Source organism: Neofelis nebulosa, chromosome 7, assembly GCF_028018385.1.
Source record: "Neofelis nebulosa isolate mNeoNeb1 chromosome 7, mNeoNeb1.pri, whole genome shotgun sequence".
NCBI classification, from domain to species: domain Eukaryota; kingdom Metazoa; phylum Chordata; class Mammalia; order Carnivora; family Felidae; genus Neofelis; species Neofelis nebulosa.
In genome coordinates this window covers 54,928,895-54,943,048 of record NC_080788.1, presented here as the reverse complement: position 1 = coordinate 54,943,048, position 14,154 = coordinate 54,928,895, and the positions used below count along the sequence as shown (strand labels likewise).

Sequence of the window (14,154 nt, the reverse complement as noted above, 5' to 3'; positions counted from 1 at the left end):
AATTTTATTAAAAACTGCTAGAGAGGCATCACAATCCCAGACTTTAGCCTCTACTACAAAGCTGTAATCATCAAGACAGCATGGTATTGGCACAAAAACAGACACATCGACCAATGGAATAGAATAGAAACCCCAGAACTAGACCCACAAACATATGGCCAACTAATCTTTGACAAAGCAGGAAAGAACACCCAATGGAAAAAAGACAGTCTCTTTAACAAATGGTGCTGGGAGAACTGAACAGCAACATCCAGAAGATTAAAACTAGACAACTTTCTCACACCATTCACAAAAATAAACTCAAAATGGATAAAGGACCTGAATGTGAGACAGGAAACCATCAAAACACTAGAGGAGAAAGCAGGAAAAGACCTCTCTGACCTCGGCCGTAGCAATCTCTTACTTGACACATCCCCAAAGGCAAGGGAATTAAAAGCAAAAATGAATTACTGGGACCTTATGAAGACAAAAAGCTTCTGCACAGCAAAGGAAACAACCAACAAAACTAAAAGGCAACCAACGGAATGGGAAAAGATATTTGCAAATGACATATCGGACAAAGGGCTAGTATCCAAAATCTATAAAGAGCTAACCAAACTCCACACCCGAAAAACAAATAACCCAGTGAAGAAATGAGCAGAAAACATGAACAGACACTTCTCTAAAGAAGACATCTGGATGGCCGACAGGCACATGAAAAGATGCTCGATGTTGCCCCTCATCAGGGAAATACAAATCAAAACCACACTCAGATATCACCTCACGCCAGTCAGAGTGGCCAAAATGAACAAATCAGGAGACGATAGATGCTGGAGAGGATGTGGAGAAACAGGAACCCTCTTGCACTGTTGGTGGGAATGCAAATTGGTGCAGCCGCTCTGGAAAACGGTCTGGAGGTTCCTCAGAAAATTAAAAATAGACCTACCCTATGACCCAGCAATAGCACTGCTAGGAATTTACCCAAGGGATACAGGAGTACTGATGCATAGGGGCACTTGTACCCCAATGTTTATAGCAGCACTCTCAACAATAGCCAAATTATGGAAAGAGCCTAAATGTCCATCAACTGATGAATGGATAAAGAAATTGTCGTTTATATACACAATGGAGTACTACGTGGCAATGAGAAAGAATGAAATATGGCCCTTTGTAGCAACATGGATGGAACTGGAGAGTGTGATGCTAAATGAAATAAGCCATACAGAGAGCCATACCATACCATACCATATGGTTTCACCCTTATGTGGATCCTGAGAAACTTAACAGAAACCCATGGGGGAAGGGAAGGAAAAAAAAAGAGGTTAGAGTGGGAGAGAGCCAAAGCATAAGAGACTCTTAAAAACTGAGAACAAACTGAGGTTGATGGGGGGGGGAGGGAGGGGAGGGTGGGTGATGGGTATTGAGGAGGGCACCTTTTGGGATGAGCACTGAGTGTTGTATGGAAACCAATTTGACAATAAGCTTCATATATTGAAAAAAAAAACTGCTATGAGGTCAAGAAAGATGAAGACTAAGAAATAACCATGGTATAAAGTTGAAAAATTGAAGTTTACCTCAGTTGAATATTTAATGTCTTTTGTCTCAAAGAGAAATTTAAAGGACATTTAAAACAGCATGTGAGACACAAACATTTATTAATTTCCACTGTAAATTTGGTGACCAAATTTCCCAAACACCAAGATTGATAAGATAGTGTTTTAATGGAGCAATGTATTTGAAAATATGATTGTTCTCTAAAACTCAAGCCATGTTTACAATAGACCAGGAAAGACCCATCAGCAGAGATAATGGCTCACCCATTCTGGATGTCTTTCTACCCCATTGAGAATCAGTGACTCGTTCATCCACTTATTCCTTCATTTTGTAAAACACTGTTATTTATAGTTCCCTGTTTCTCTGTTTCTTTGTCCTTCTCTTTGTCTATCTATACCATCCTCTACCTACCTACCTATTTACAAAAGAAATGCTGCTTTAATAGAAGATAGCCTTAACACATAGGAAGAGTTTTTGCCAACAATATCAGAAAAATCCATAAAAATTTTATTCTTTAATATCTGTGGAGGCTATAGAAGATTTTACCATGCTTCGCTGCAAAAACAAGAACCACTTTGAGAAACACATACTAAAACTCCCATGAGCAGAATGACCGAAAACTGCAGTAAGGATAATGAGTTTCTGTTCAGTGGCATTTGAAGTACCTAGAGGATGTTTAGGAGGAAATGTTAGGTAGAAAGGGATATATGAATGTATGGGTTTGTAGAACAAGAGAGAAGTCTATTTTGAATAAATAAAGTTAAGAGTTTGAGCCATTATGAGGTAACTTTGGTGTATGTCGCGGCCAGCGCGACAAACACCGAGGTCAGGGTCCTGAGGGTAGGGGAATGCAAGAAAAAAAGAGAGCAGAGAAAGTTTGGGAACAGGAGGGTCCCCTGGGCTGATGGCCCAAGTGACGGCTTTATTGTTGCTGTACACAATCTTTTATAACCAGACTCTTATGGGTTAGGTCACTCTAAGAATAAACAGGTTTCACATAATTGCTGCCCACCAAAACATTTAGTTCTGTGTTTCTTGTGCATTTTCTAGATGGGTCACAAGACCTTGTTGATAAGATTGCTAGCAAAACACAATTCCCATGTTTGTTTCTATCTGACTCGGGGTAGAAAAAGGGAGGTAGCATTACTGCCAACACCTGCAGACCACAGGCTTCAGGAATTAACTTTCTCAGCCTTGACAAGGCTTCCGTATGCCCTTGAAAGTGGGGGAATGGGAGGGGGAACCACCGGGTTGGCTTGAGTCAACAGGGAACATTGCTCGACCCGGTCTCGGTCTCAGCCTGGCGCCGGGGCCTGGCCTCCCACATGAATGGGAGGGGGGACCACCGGGTTGGCTTGAGTCAACGGGGAACATTGCTCGACCCGGTCTCAGCCTGGCACCGGGGCCCGGCCCCCCACATGTCCCCCTATTGTTTGTAATTGCAACATGTGCATCCTGGCTTGGTATGTGGTAAAGGCAGTAAGACCCCATCTCCAGAAATAACACAGCAAGACAAGTATAACAGATATTACGGAAACAATTCCAATAAAGATCCAAAAGGAATGCTGAAGAATATTAAATGGATTAAACCCATTAAGTTGGTGCAGTATGGTTTCAGCGAGATCTCCAGGGTCAGGGAAACTGAGTGAGCTACTTGCAACAGCATTTATCTCTTCTTGTAGCTGTAAGAGGTCTAAGCTAGTATTAGCATCATGCCAAACCCCTTGTAAATGACGACGCACTTGTCCCCATGTGACATTGGTATACTCTAAAGGGGTAACACAGATATGCTTATATGCATCATGACAAATTAAAGAAAGTCTGGTACGCAAAACAGCAAACTGATCACCAAGATACATTAATGCTTCTTGTAGTGCCTCTAATTGGGCTTCCAATTTACGATCTATTCGTTCTTGAGTGGCAAACACCTTGGATACATTATGAGCCAATTCATTTACATGGGATGCCATTTGGGCACTTTCATGTAAGGATATTACAGATACAGTTGCAGAGGCAATTACAGTCACTGTTGCTATGAGTCCAACAATTAAGAGTCCAAGAAACCGTTTGGTCCTGCGCAGCCGTTTACTGATTTCTAAAGCCAATTGCATCCCATAATTAGGATACCAAGGTCCTGTAACATATACTGGCAACATCCAGTAGGGAGGTTGTAAGACCAGATAAACCTTCATTCCACTTCTAGAGGGTCCATCTACTGGTAGACAATTGGTCAAAACACAAGCAGGACACGTCAGCCGGTATAACTGATGACCATCTTCTTTTACTGGAGTAATGGTCCCATCTCCAACAATCAGATAGTAGGGTGGAGGAACACAGGCACGCAATTGCAGAACTGGAGAAACATAATATTCTGGAAAACTAAAGCTGTCATTAGTATATATTTTATCAAAGGTAGCATATAACTTCCAAAGATCAGAATGAATTCTTCCTTCAGGGGATTGCAAAATGGTTTGTGGGATAATCTTATGGTGTACCTGTACCTCGCTAGGAGGTGGATCCACGACCCTGGGATCAAGAGTCTCATGCTCTACCGACTGAGCTAGCTGGGCCTTTCGGGAATAATCTGTAATGGTATAGTTTATGTCTTTAGGAGTCATCCTCAAAGAAGAGGATTGGGCACATATACCCCAAGGTGAGTCCCCAGTAAGGCCTTGACCAGCTGAGGGACATATAGGAAGATTCTGAGGGGGATCATGCGGTCCAAAAAACATCCATTCTCCTAATAATTCTCTCTTTTGCCAATAAGCGGCAACAGAGCGGGGTACCCATTCAGAAAGACGCTTGTCATTTTGCCACATAGTATAAGTAATAGACCGCCCTACTGGTTTCGTACCCAAACACCCATAAGCAAGTTTGTACGGCATAGACTCCCTTTGCAGGCAGATGGGTACTCCTGCAGAGAGTGCCGTCCAATTTATAGAGGCCGACACAGTGGGCAAAAACCCTGCATCTTCCCCTCCCATAAAGGTGAGATTAGTGTATACTATGGGTGTGGGGTCTCTCCATGTTACAGGTTGTACTGTAGGAGGACCTACCATGTATGCCCAATAGAGGGCAGACTCTCCGGTTGTAGTTAGAATGCACAGGCATGCCAAGAAGACATGTGTGGCCGTTACCTCTCTACCTGAGGACATCACTACATCAGTGGCCTGGGTCAACAGGTTCTTTATCTGTCCCCAGGTGGGTGTACCCGCCTTATGACTCCGCCGTTGTCGCTTCTGGGGGGGCTCCGTCTCTGTCAGTTTGGCCATTTTTCGGCGCAACCGTAATGTCTCTGAGGAGCCGAAGTGGGACCCAGCGTGGCGCTTCCTCATCCTGTGGAAAAACACAAGCATACCCTCGCCCTTTTCGAAGGACTGGGTCTGGGCCTCACCAAATGCCTTCCAGCATATCTTTCCATCTAGCCATCAAGAGAGGTTCTTGACTCTTTCCCCAGCGACGCTCTGCGGCAGTCATCCCTGCTTCATTGACATTTAAAAAATTTAAAACATACAACACAAGAGTGAGATGTACATGTGGGGAATACTTTATCTTTCCCTTTAATATCTCCCCTTCTTTAAGTTTTTGCAGATATTGTTTTAGAGTCAGATGAGCTCGCTCAACAATAGCCTGTCCTGTGGAATTATAAGCAATGTCAGTTGTATGCTCAATTCGGAGTCGGCGGCAAAATTCTGCAAAAGATTTAGAAGTATAAGCACTACCATTGTCAGTTTTTATTTTATGAGGTTTGCCCATTGCTGCAAAGGCAGAAAATAGGTGATTTTGAACATCAACAAATGCTTCTCCTGGGTGGGCTGAAGCATGTATATAGCCTGAGCAAGTATCTACAGACACATGTATATATTGCAGTTTCCCAAAAGGTAAATATTGGGTGACGTCCATTTGCCACAAATCATTGGGCCGAAGACCTCGGGGATTAATGGCATAGACCGGCTGTGGGAAGAATTGCGGACAGATGCCGCACTGTTTAACAATTTGTCTGGCCGCTTCACGAGATATTTTGAATTCTCGTCGAAGGGCTGCCGCATTCTGATGAAAATTATCACGACTCCTTTTGGCTGTTTCCAAAGGAGTGGTAATGGGCAGAACTTGCAATAAATGGGTTGCTGCATCGGCTATCCGATTCTCAGCAACTAGGGGACCAGGCAGATTGGTGTGAGCTCGACTGTGGGAAATATAAATTGGACTGTGCCGTGAATTAAGAAGTTTTTGTATAGCATGAAATAGATGATACAGTTCCTCATCTGCTGTCAGTATAAAGGCAGTGGGAAGTTGCAACACGGCGTTGACAACGTATTGACTGTCAGAATAGACATTTATAGACTCTGGGTAAGTTTTTAGGGCTACCTGTACAGCATAAAGCTCGGCCCTTTGGACAGATTTAGTCGTATAATTTAAAGTGATCAAATTTTTATGTTGGGAAGTGACATAATGCACTGCAATTTTACCCTCTTTACTAGCATCCACAAAAATGGAAGCAGCATCTTCAATCGGCTGACAAACAATAGGATTATAGGGCAAAATATCTATAAGACTGAAACCTTGTATTAAAGAATCAGAAGGTAAATGAAATTTAATTTGACCTGTAAAATTAGCCAAGGCAAGTTGCTATTCGATGGACTGAGCAAAAGCAGCGTCCACCAGCTTCTGTGTCAGAAAGGCACATGCAATAAATTCTGGATCGTGTCCAAAGAGCTGAACAGCTCGGGATCTTCCTCTAATGATGAGAAGACAAACCATAGATAGTAAAGGATTAATGACATGCAGAGAGTGTAAGGCTAAATGTAGCCATTCAAGTGGACCATGAGATTGCCACAGAATTGCAAAGGGGATGACCTGAGGTTTTAATATTATTAGATACAAAGGCTGAGAAGGGTCAATTCTAGTGACTTGGGCCTGCTGAATGGCCTGTTCTATATGTCTTATAGCTTCTTTAGCTTCCTGAGTGAGACTTCGCAGGGATGCTGGAGAACTATCTCCTTTTAGAATATTAAACAAAGGCAGTAATTGTTCTGTGGTGACTCCTAGTGTATTTCTAATCCAGTTTATATCTCCTAATAATTTCTGAAAATCATTTAGAGTAGTCAAATGTCCAGTTCTAACTGATACTTTCTGAGGTCGGACAGTTGATTTGGAGATGAGATACCCTAGGTATTCAAAAGGTGCTTCCCTTTGAACTTTCTCAGGGGCAACAATCAAATTATATGCTTTAAGGCATCTTTGGAGAGAAATAAAAGCCTCCTGTAATAATTCCTCAGTTTCAGCAGCCAAAAGTAAGTCATCCATATAATAGATGCAATATACATGGGGAAAACTCTGTCTAAAAGGGGCAATTGCTCTGGCCACAAACTCTTGACATAAAGTCGGACTGTTAGCCATGCCTTGCGGTAAGACCTGCCACTGATACTGCTTAGCAGGTTCCTGTAAGTTAGTGGAAGGCAGGGAGAATGCAAAATGTTCTCCGTCGTCAGGGACCAATGGAATGGTAAAAAAACAATCTTTTAAGTCCAAAACTAGTAATTGATATTGTAAAGGAATGGCCGATAGGGAAGGGAGGCCAGGTTGCAAAGCCCCCATGGGCTTCATGACAGCATTAATTGCTCTCAAATCTTGCAGCAACCTCCATTTATTTGACTTTTTTCTAATCACAAAGATTGGGGTGTTCCAGGGACTGGTGGAGGGAACTAAATGACCTAATTGCAGTTGTTCCTCTATGAGGTGAGCAGCAGCCTCCCTCTTAACAGTAGGTAAGGGCCATTGGTCAACCCACACTGGAGTGGAAGTCATCCACTGGAGAGGCATAGCGTGGGGAGTTTCCAATGGCCCTAGGAAAAACCCAATCCGAAATGGTCTCTTTTAGGCTCGGGGACATATGGCTCAGGTTTCCCTTGTAACTCCTTCCCTAAGCCTTTCCCCTCAATATAGCCCATTTCCTTCATAAGGTGCATAGCAAGATTAGCCTGTTTTTGAATCGGGACTGCCTTAGTCTCCAGAGTCAAATTCATTGCAGTTAATATGTCCCTGCCCCAGAGATTAAGATCTATATTCAAAACAAAAGGCTGAAAAGTTCCAGTCATACCATCAGGCAGTCTCCAATGTAAATAATCAGAGCCTTGCAAATGGAGCAGAGGCATAACCAACACCTTTAATTGGAATATTAGTCACTTGAGTAGGCCATGTGACAGGCCAATTTTTTTGAGCAATAACTGAGACATCTGCACCTGTATCCACTAGTCCCTCAAAAGGGACTCCTTGGATATGCAATGTAAGCATGGGCTTTTCTACAGAGATCACTTTAGCCCAATAAAGATCTGTGGAGCCGAACCCCTGATTTCCCCGATAAGGTTTAACAGCCTTATTATTGGAGGATATCCGGGGTATCAAGATCAATTGTGCTATGGGAGTCTTGGGCTCAAGCACCAAAGTTCCCATAGTTAAGCCAGCCAAAATTTTTATTTCTCCAGTGTAATCTTCATCAATAACTCCAGGATAGATCATCAATCCCTTAAGAGTCCAGCTGGATCTTCCCAATAATAACCCCCAAGTATTCCTGGGTAGAGGCCCCCATATCCCTGTGGGGATGGCTTTAGGGGGCTGCCCTCCTTCGAGGTAAACGGACTGAACTGGGGCAAGATCTAGTCCTGCACTGGTGGGGGTGCCGCGGTGTAGTTGGCTAATACCTGGGAGGTCTCCAGTGTTTGACACAATGGGTGAGAAGGCGCCTGTGGGAACATTGCCGCAATTGTTTGAGGGGCCTGCAGCTGGCCCCGCTCCCAGTTTCCCTGAAGAGGTTTGCCATTACAATCAGTTTTAGAGCGGCATTCACTGACCCAGTGATACCCCCGTCTACATCTGGGACAAATAATTGCCGGCTTATTATTAATGTTAGGGCCACTTGGCAAACTGGGGGTGGTTGGAATTATTTTTGTACTATGACATTGGGCCTTCATATGGCCCTTTTGGCCACATTTGAAACACACTATTCCACCCAACTTCCTTGGATTAGTTCTTACGTTTTTACCCTGAAGCTGGGCATGCACCTGTAAGGGGTCTATTCCCTTTAAGACGGCTGCCAAGGTAATGCCCTGAATATAAGATGGTCCAATCTCAGCACATAGTCTGATATAATCCTCCAAGGTACCCTGATTTTTCCAAGGACGAATGGCTGCCTGACATGCAGAATTAGCATTTTCATAAGCCAGTTGTTTTACAATAATGGTACCTGCCTCCCCATCAGTAACGATACAACTGACTGTAGTCAAAAGGCGCCCAATGAAATCCTGGTACTTCTCATCTGGCCCTTGCCTAACTTTAGACAATTCCTCAGTTCTGCCCCCTGTGGAGGGGAGTTTTTTCCAAGCTGTAATGGCACAGGTATTAATTTGATTATATGCAATTTCAGGATAATTTAGCTGGAGGCCCACATCATAATATTGTCCTGTACCTGTGAGCATGTTAAAATCCACTGGTATGTTAGTTCTTTTATTATACATAGCCTGTTTTTCAGCATTCTCTGCAAATTCTGCTTTCCACAAGAGGTTATCTCCCACACTCAAACAAGCCTGAGCAATGACCTTCCAATCTCCTGGGCATAATGCCTCCCTGCTCAAATTATCAAGCATAGACAGGGTAAAGGGAGCTGTTGGACCATACTGGGCTGCAGAGGATTTCAAATCTTTCAGCAATTTAAAACATAGGGCGGAGTACACTCTCTGTCCCCCCTGCTGAATAACAGGGTAAGTGTGAAAAGCAGAGGTGTCTTCCCCATACTGTGTTGCTTGATACAGAGTCCGCTGCAAAGGAGTAGTTCCCATAACGGGGTAAGGTTCAGTGGACTGTTGATTCTGAGTAATAGGGAAAGCCATCCGAGGTAAGCCTCTATCTGTTGCCTGAAGAGAAGGTCGTTTTAAAGGTACCTTCTGGACCAGAGGGGCCAAGAAGGCAGGCTTCCTCTGATCTTCCAAATACGGCCCATCATCTCCCTGATCCCCAAAAGGAGAGTCATCACTATTTTCTGGATCTTGCATAGATAACTGTTCTAGGAGGGGGAGAGGAGGTAAAGGTGAAGGCACCGTGACTGTCCCAAAAGGGCATTGAAAGTAGTTTCTGGAGGGACAGGAGCATCTGAAGTCACTAAGGGTTGGGCTGCTTCTGAGCTAAGAGAAACTATTTCAATAGAATCCTGCAGATCAAGGACCTCCTTAATACAGGTCCAAGTAGACCACAAAGTCCCTGGAACCGCAGCTCCACGAATCTTCATTTGATTTTTAAGTTCCTGACCAACTCGCTGCCAATCCTTTAAATCAACTGTACCCCCGTCTGGAAACCATGGGCAATAATCATGCACTATGTCAAAAAATTCCCTAAGGGCTGACTGAGAAACCTTAATTCCCTTCTCCTTCATAAGAGCCTGCAAGGCAGTTATAAAATATCCCTGTTCCATAGACTGTTTCTGTCCCATAGTTTTACTCCCGTCATCTGTGCTGCTGGCACAGTTCCCCTACCTGAATTAGACGCCGCGCGGTCCGCTTTCGCTTTCCTCCTTGTTGTGTCAGGTCCCTGTTCGGGCGCCACTTGTAGCGGCTGGTGCGACAAACACTGAGGTCAGGGTCCTGAGGGTAGGGGAATGCAAGAAAAAAAGAGAGCAGAGAAAGTTTGGGAACAGGAGGGTCCCCTGGGCTGATGGCCCAAGTGACGGCTTTATTGTTGCTGTACACAATCTTTTATAACCAGACTCTTATGGGTTAGGTCACTCTAAGAATAAACAGGTTTCACATAATTGCTGCCCACCAAAACATTTAGTTCTGTGTTTCTTGTGCATTTTCTAGATGGGTCACAAGACCTTGTTGATAAGATTGCTAGCAAAACACAATTCCCATGTTTGTTTCTATCTGACTCGGGGTAGAAAAAGGGAGGTAGCATTACTGCCAACACCTGCAGACTACAGGCTTCAGGAATTAACTTTCTCAGCCTTGACAAGGCTTTCGTATGCCCTTGAAAGTGGGGGAATGGGAGGGGGAACCACCGGGTTGGCTTGAGTCAACAGGGAACATTGCTCGACCCGGTCTCGGTCTCAGCCTGGCGCCGGGGCCCGGCCTCCCACATGAATGGGAGGGGGGACCACCGGGTTGGCTTGAGTCAACGGGGAACATTGCTCGACCCGGTCTCAGCCTGGCACCGGGGCCCGGCCCCCCACAGGTGTAGATGGGGGTCATAGAAGAGAGATTGCAGAGAATGAAAGAAGAATTGAATGATCACTATTAAAATGTTTCAGGGGGCTTCCCTCTCTTTCATAACTATGCTTAATCAATATTACAGCATTGCTTTTCTCATAAAATGCCATTTTTATTACATAATTATAAAACTAAATCATGAGAGAAAATAGTAAATGCAATCCATCATCAGTGTTCACATCTCATCAATGGACTATGCCAAGAAGTCTCTTCCATTCCTGCCCCCTGTCCAATTATTTTTGGATTCTGGTTGTTCCACTATTCTTTTAAAGCCTGAAGTATTTTCTTGGGGACATTTCTGGATAGAGATATACAGACCAGAGTAATCCTTTTCATAAAAATAACAGAGTATAAAGCCTTCAGGAAATGGAATATGTGTAGATAATATTTCATTTATTGTCTCATTTCTTCTGAACCATAAGGTCCTTCATTTCTGTTTGTAAGCATTTTAACAACCAACATGAAATGGCTCTGAAAAGACTGCTACTTTTCTTCTATGAGACTTACTACTTTCTTCTTGATTGAAACACTGCTTGGACATAGTGACACTATTTGGACTTTTTATGCTGAAGCTATTTCTTTTAGAAGTCAGATTCTAGGGGTGCCCAGTTGGCTCAGTCAGTTAAACATCTGACTTCAGCTTGGGTCATGATCTCGCGGTTCATGGGTTTGAGCCTCCCATCAGGCTCTCTGCTGACAGCTGTATGCCTGGAGCCTGCTTCAGATTCTGTGTCTCCGTCTCTCTTTGTCCCTTCCCAGTTTGTGCTCTCTCTTTCAAAAATAAATAAACATTGAAAAAAATTTTAAATAAAATATCTGTAGAATCTGACTTTTTAATTTTTTTTAATGTTTATTTATTTTAGAGACAGACAGAGACAGAGAGCAAGCAGGGGAGGGACAGAGACAGAGGGAGACACAGAATTTAAAGCAGGTTCCAGGCTCCAAGCTGTCAACATAGAGCCCCATGCAGGGCTCAAACTCACCAACCGTGAGATCATGACCTGAGCTGAAGTCGGATGCTTAACCGACTATGCCACCCAGGCGCCCCTCCAGAGATATTTTAAATTCAACACAATAACTACATCTTGCACTATAATTCAAGTTCCTAATTATAAAACCATCTTTTCCTGCTTTCATTAACTCCTTTGTGGTCAGGACTGGTATCTGTCTGTGTGCATGACATCTACAGCATAGCATCTTGCAAACCAGATGCATTTGCATAATGAAATTGCCCTGAAAAAAAAAATTTAAACTTTTGACTTAGTCTTTAATTATTTGAAAATCTTAAATTATTAGGAAAGAATATTTTAAAAATCTTGTCTTTGTTTTCAATTATTAGAAAATATATTGGGGCGTTTAGCATTAATTTATACATGTCAGTGAACAGAATCGTAGATGTGTCTCACTATTCAATTTCCTCTTAGTGCTTTAAGAGATTTTCTTATGTTTTTCTCCAAGAAACCTACTTATAACTTTTGTTTTAATTGAAACAGGGATTGTTTTTTGACCAAGATTAAAATCATAAACAACATTCATGGGGTGTCTGGGTGGCTCAGTCGGTTAAGCATTCAACTCTTGATTTTGACTCAGGTCATAATCTTTTTTTTTTTTTTCAATATATGAAGTTTATTGTCAAATTGGTTTCCATACAACACCCAGTGCTCATCCCAAAAGGTGCCCTCCTCAATACCATCACCCACCCTCCCCTCCCTCCCACCCCCCATCAACCCTCAGTTTGTTCTCAGTTTTTAAGAGTCTCTTATGCTTTGGCTCTCTCCCACTCTAACCTCTTTTTTTTTGTTTCCTTCCCCTCCCCCATGGGTTTCTGTTAAGTTTCTCAGGATCCACATAAGAGCGAAAACATATGGTATCTGTCTTTCTCTGTATGGCTTATTTCACTTAGCATAACACTCTCCAGTTCCATCCACGTTGCTACAAAGGGCCATATTTCATTCTTTCTCATTGCCACGTAGTACTCCATTGTGTATATAAACCACAATTTCTTTATCCACTCATCAGTTGATGGACATTTAGGCTCTTTCCATAATTTGGCTATTGTTGAGAGTGCTGCTATAAACATTGGGGTACAAGTGCCCCTATGCATCAGTACTCCTGTATCCCTTGGGTAAATTCCTAGCAGTGCTATTGCTGGGTCATAGGGTAGGTCTATTTTTAATTTTCTGAGGAACCTCCAGACCGTTTTCCAGAGTGGCTGCACCAATTTGCATTCCCACCAATAGTGCAAGAGGGTTCCCGTTTCTCCACATCCTCTCCAGCATCTATAGTCTCCTGATTTGTTCATTTTGGCCACTCTGACTGGCGTGAGGTGATATCTGAGTGTGGTTTTGATTTGTATTTCCCTGATGAGGAGTGACGTTGAGCATCTTTTCATGTGCCTGTTGGCCATCTGGATGTCTTCTTTAGAGAAGTGTCTATTCATGTTTTCTGCCCATTTCTTCACTGGGTTATTTGTTTTTCGGGTGTGGAGTTTGGTGAGCTCTTTACAGATTTTGGATACTAGCCCTTTGTCTGATATGTCATTTGCAAATATCTTTTCCCATTCCGTTGGTTGCCTTTTAGTTTTGTTGGTTGTTTCCTTTGCTGTGCAGAAGCTTTTTGTCTTCATAAGGTCCCAGTAATTCATTTTTGCTTTTAATTCCCTTGCCTTTGGGGATGTGTCGAGTAAGAGATTGCTACGGCCAAGGTCAGAGAGGTCTTTTCCTGCTTTCTCCTCTAGTGTTTTGATGGTTTCCTGTCTCACATTCAGGTCCTTTATCCATTTTGAGTTTATTTTTGTGAATGGTGTGAGAAAGTGGTCTAGTTTTAATCTTCTGGATGTTGCTGTTCAGTTCTCCCAGCACCATTTGTTAAAGAGACTGTCTTTTTTCCATTGGATGTTCTTTCCTGCTTTGTCAAAGATTAGTTGGCCATATGTTTGTGGGTCTAGTTCTGGGGTTTCTATTCTATTCCATTGGTCTATGTGTCTGTTTTGGTGCCATGCAAACTAATTTTAAAATTGAGCAAAATAAACCTCAAAATTTAACTGTTGCACTCTCTACCATGCAGTCCACAGATAATATTGATTTTATTGGACAATGGACTTAATAATTCAGATATTTATTTATTTTATTTATTTTTTTTTTTAAATTTTTTTTTTCAACGTTTTTTTATTTTATTTTTGGGACAGAGAGAGACAGAGCATGAACGGGGGAGGGGCAGAGAGAGAGGGAGACACAGAATCGGAAACAGGCTCCAGGCTCCGAGCCATCAGCCCAGAGCCTGACGCGGGGCTCGAACTCACGGACCGCGAGATCGTGACCTGGCTGAAGTCGGATGCTTAACCGACTGCGCCACCCAGGCGCCCCAA

The 14,154-nt window shown here is 43.0% G+C and overlaps 1 protein-coding gene across 1 annotated transcript; it reads right to left on the bottom strand.

Moving 5' to 3' along the window:
• Positions 1–2,813: 2,813 nt before the first annotated feature.
• LOC131516584 (endogenous retrovirus group K member 6 Env polyprotein-like) lies at positions 2,814–10,601 on the bottom strand. The gene is made up of 2 exons (XM_058737784.1): positions 10,059–10,601; positions 2,814–4,869 (listed from the first exon to the last, which is right to left on the bottom strand). The coding sequence occupies exon 2, from the start codon at positions 4,866–4,868 to the stop codon at positions 2,922–2,924; it is 1,947 nt and encodes a 648-aa protein (XP_058593767.1). The 5' UTR covers position 4,869; positions 10,059–10,601; the 3' UTR covers positions 2,814–2,921.
• Positions 10,602–14,154: the final 3,553 nt, after the last annotated feature.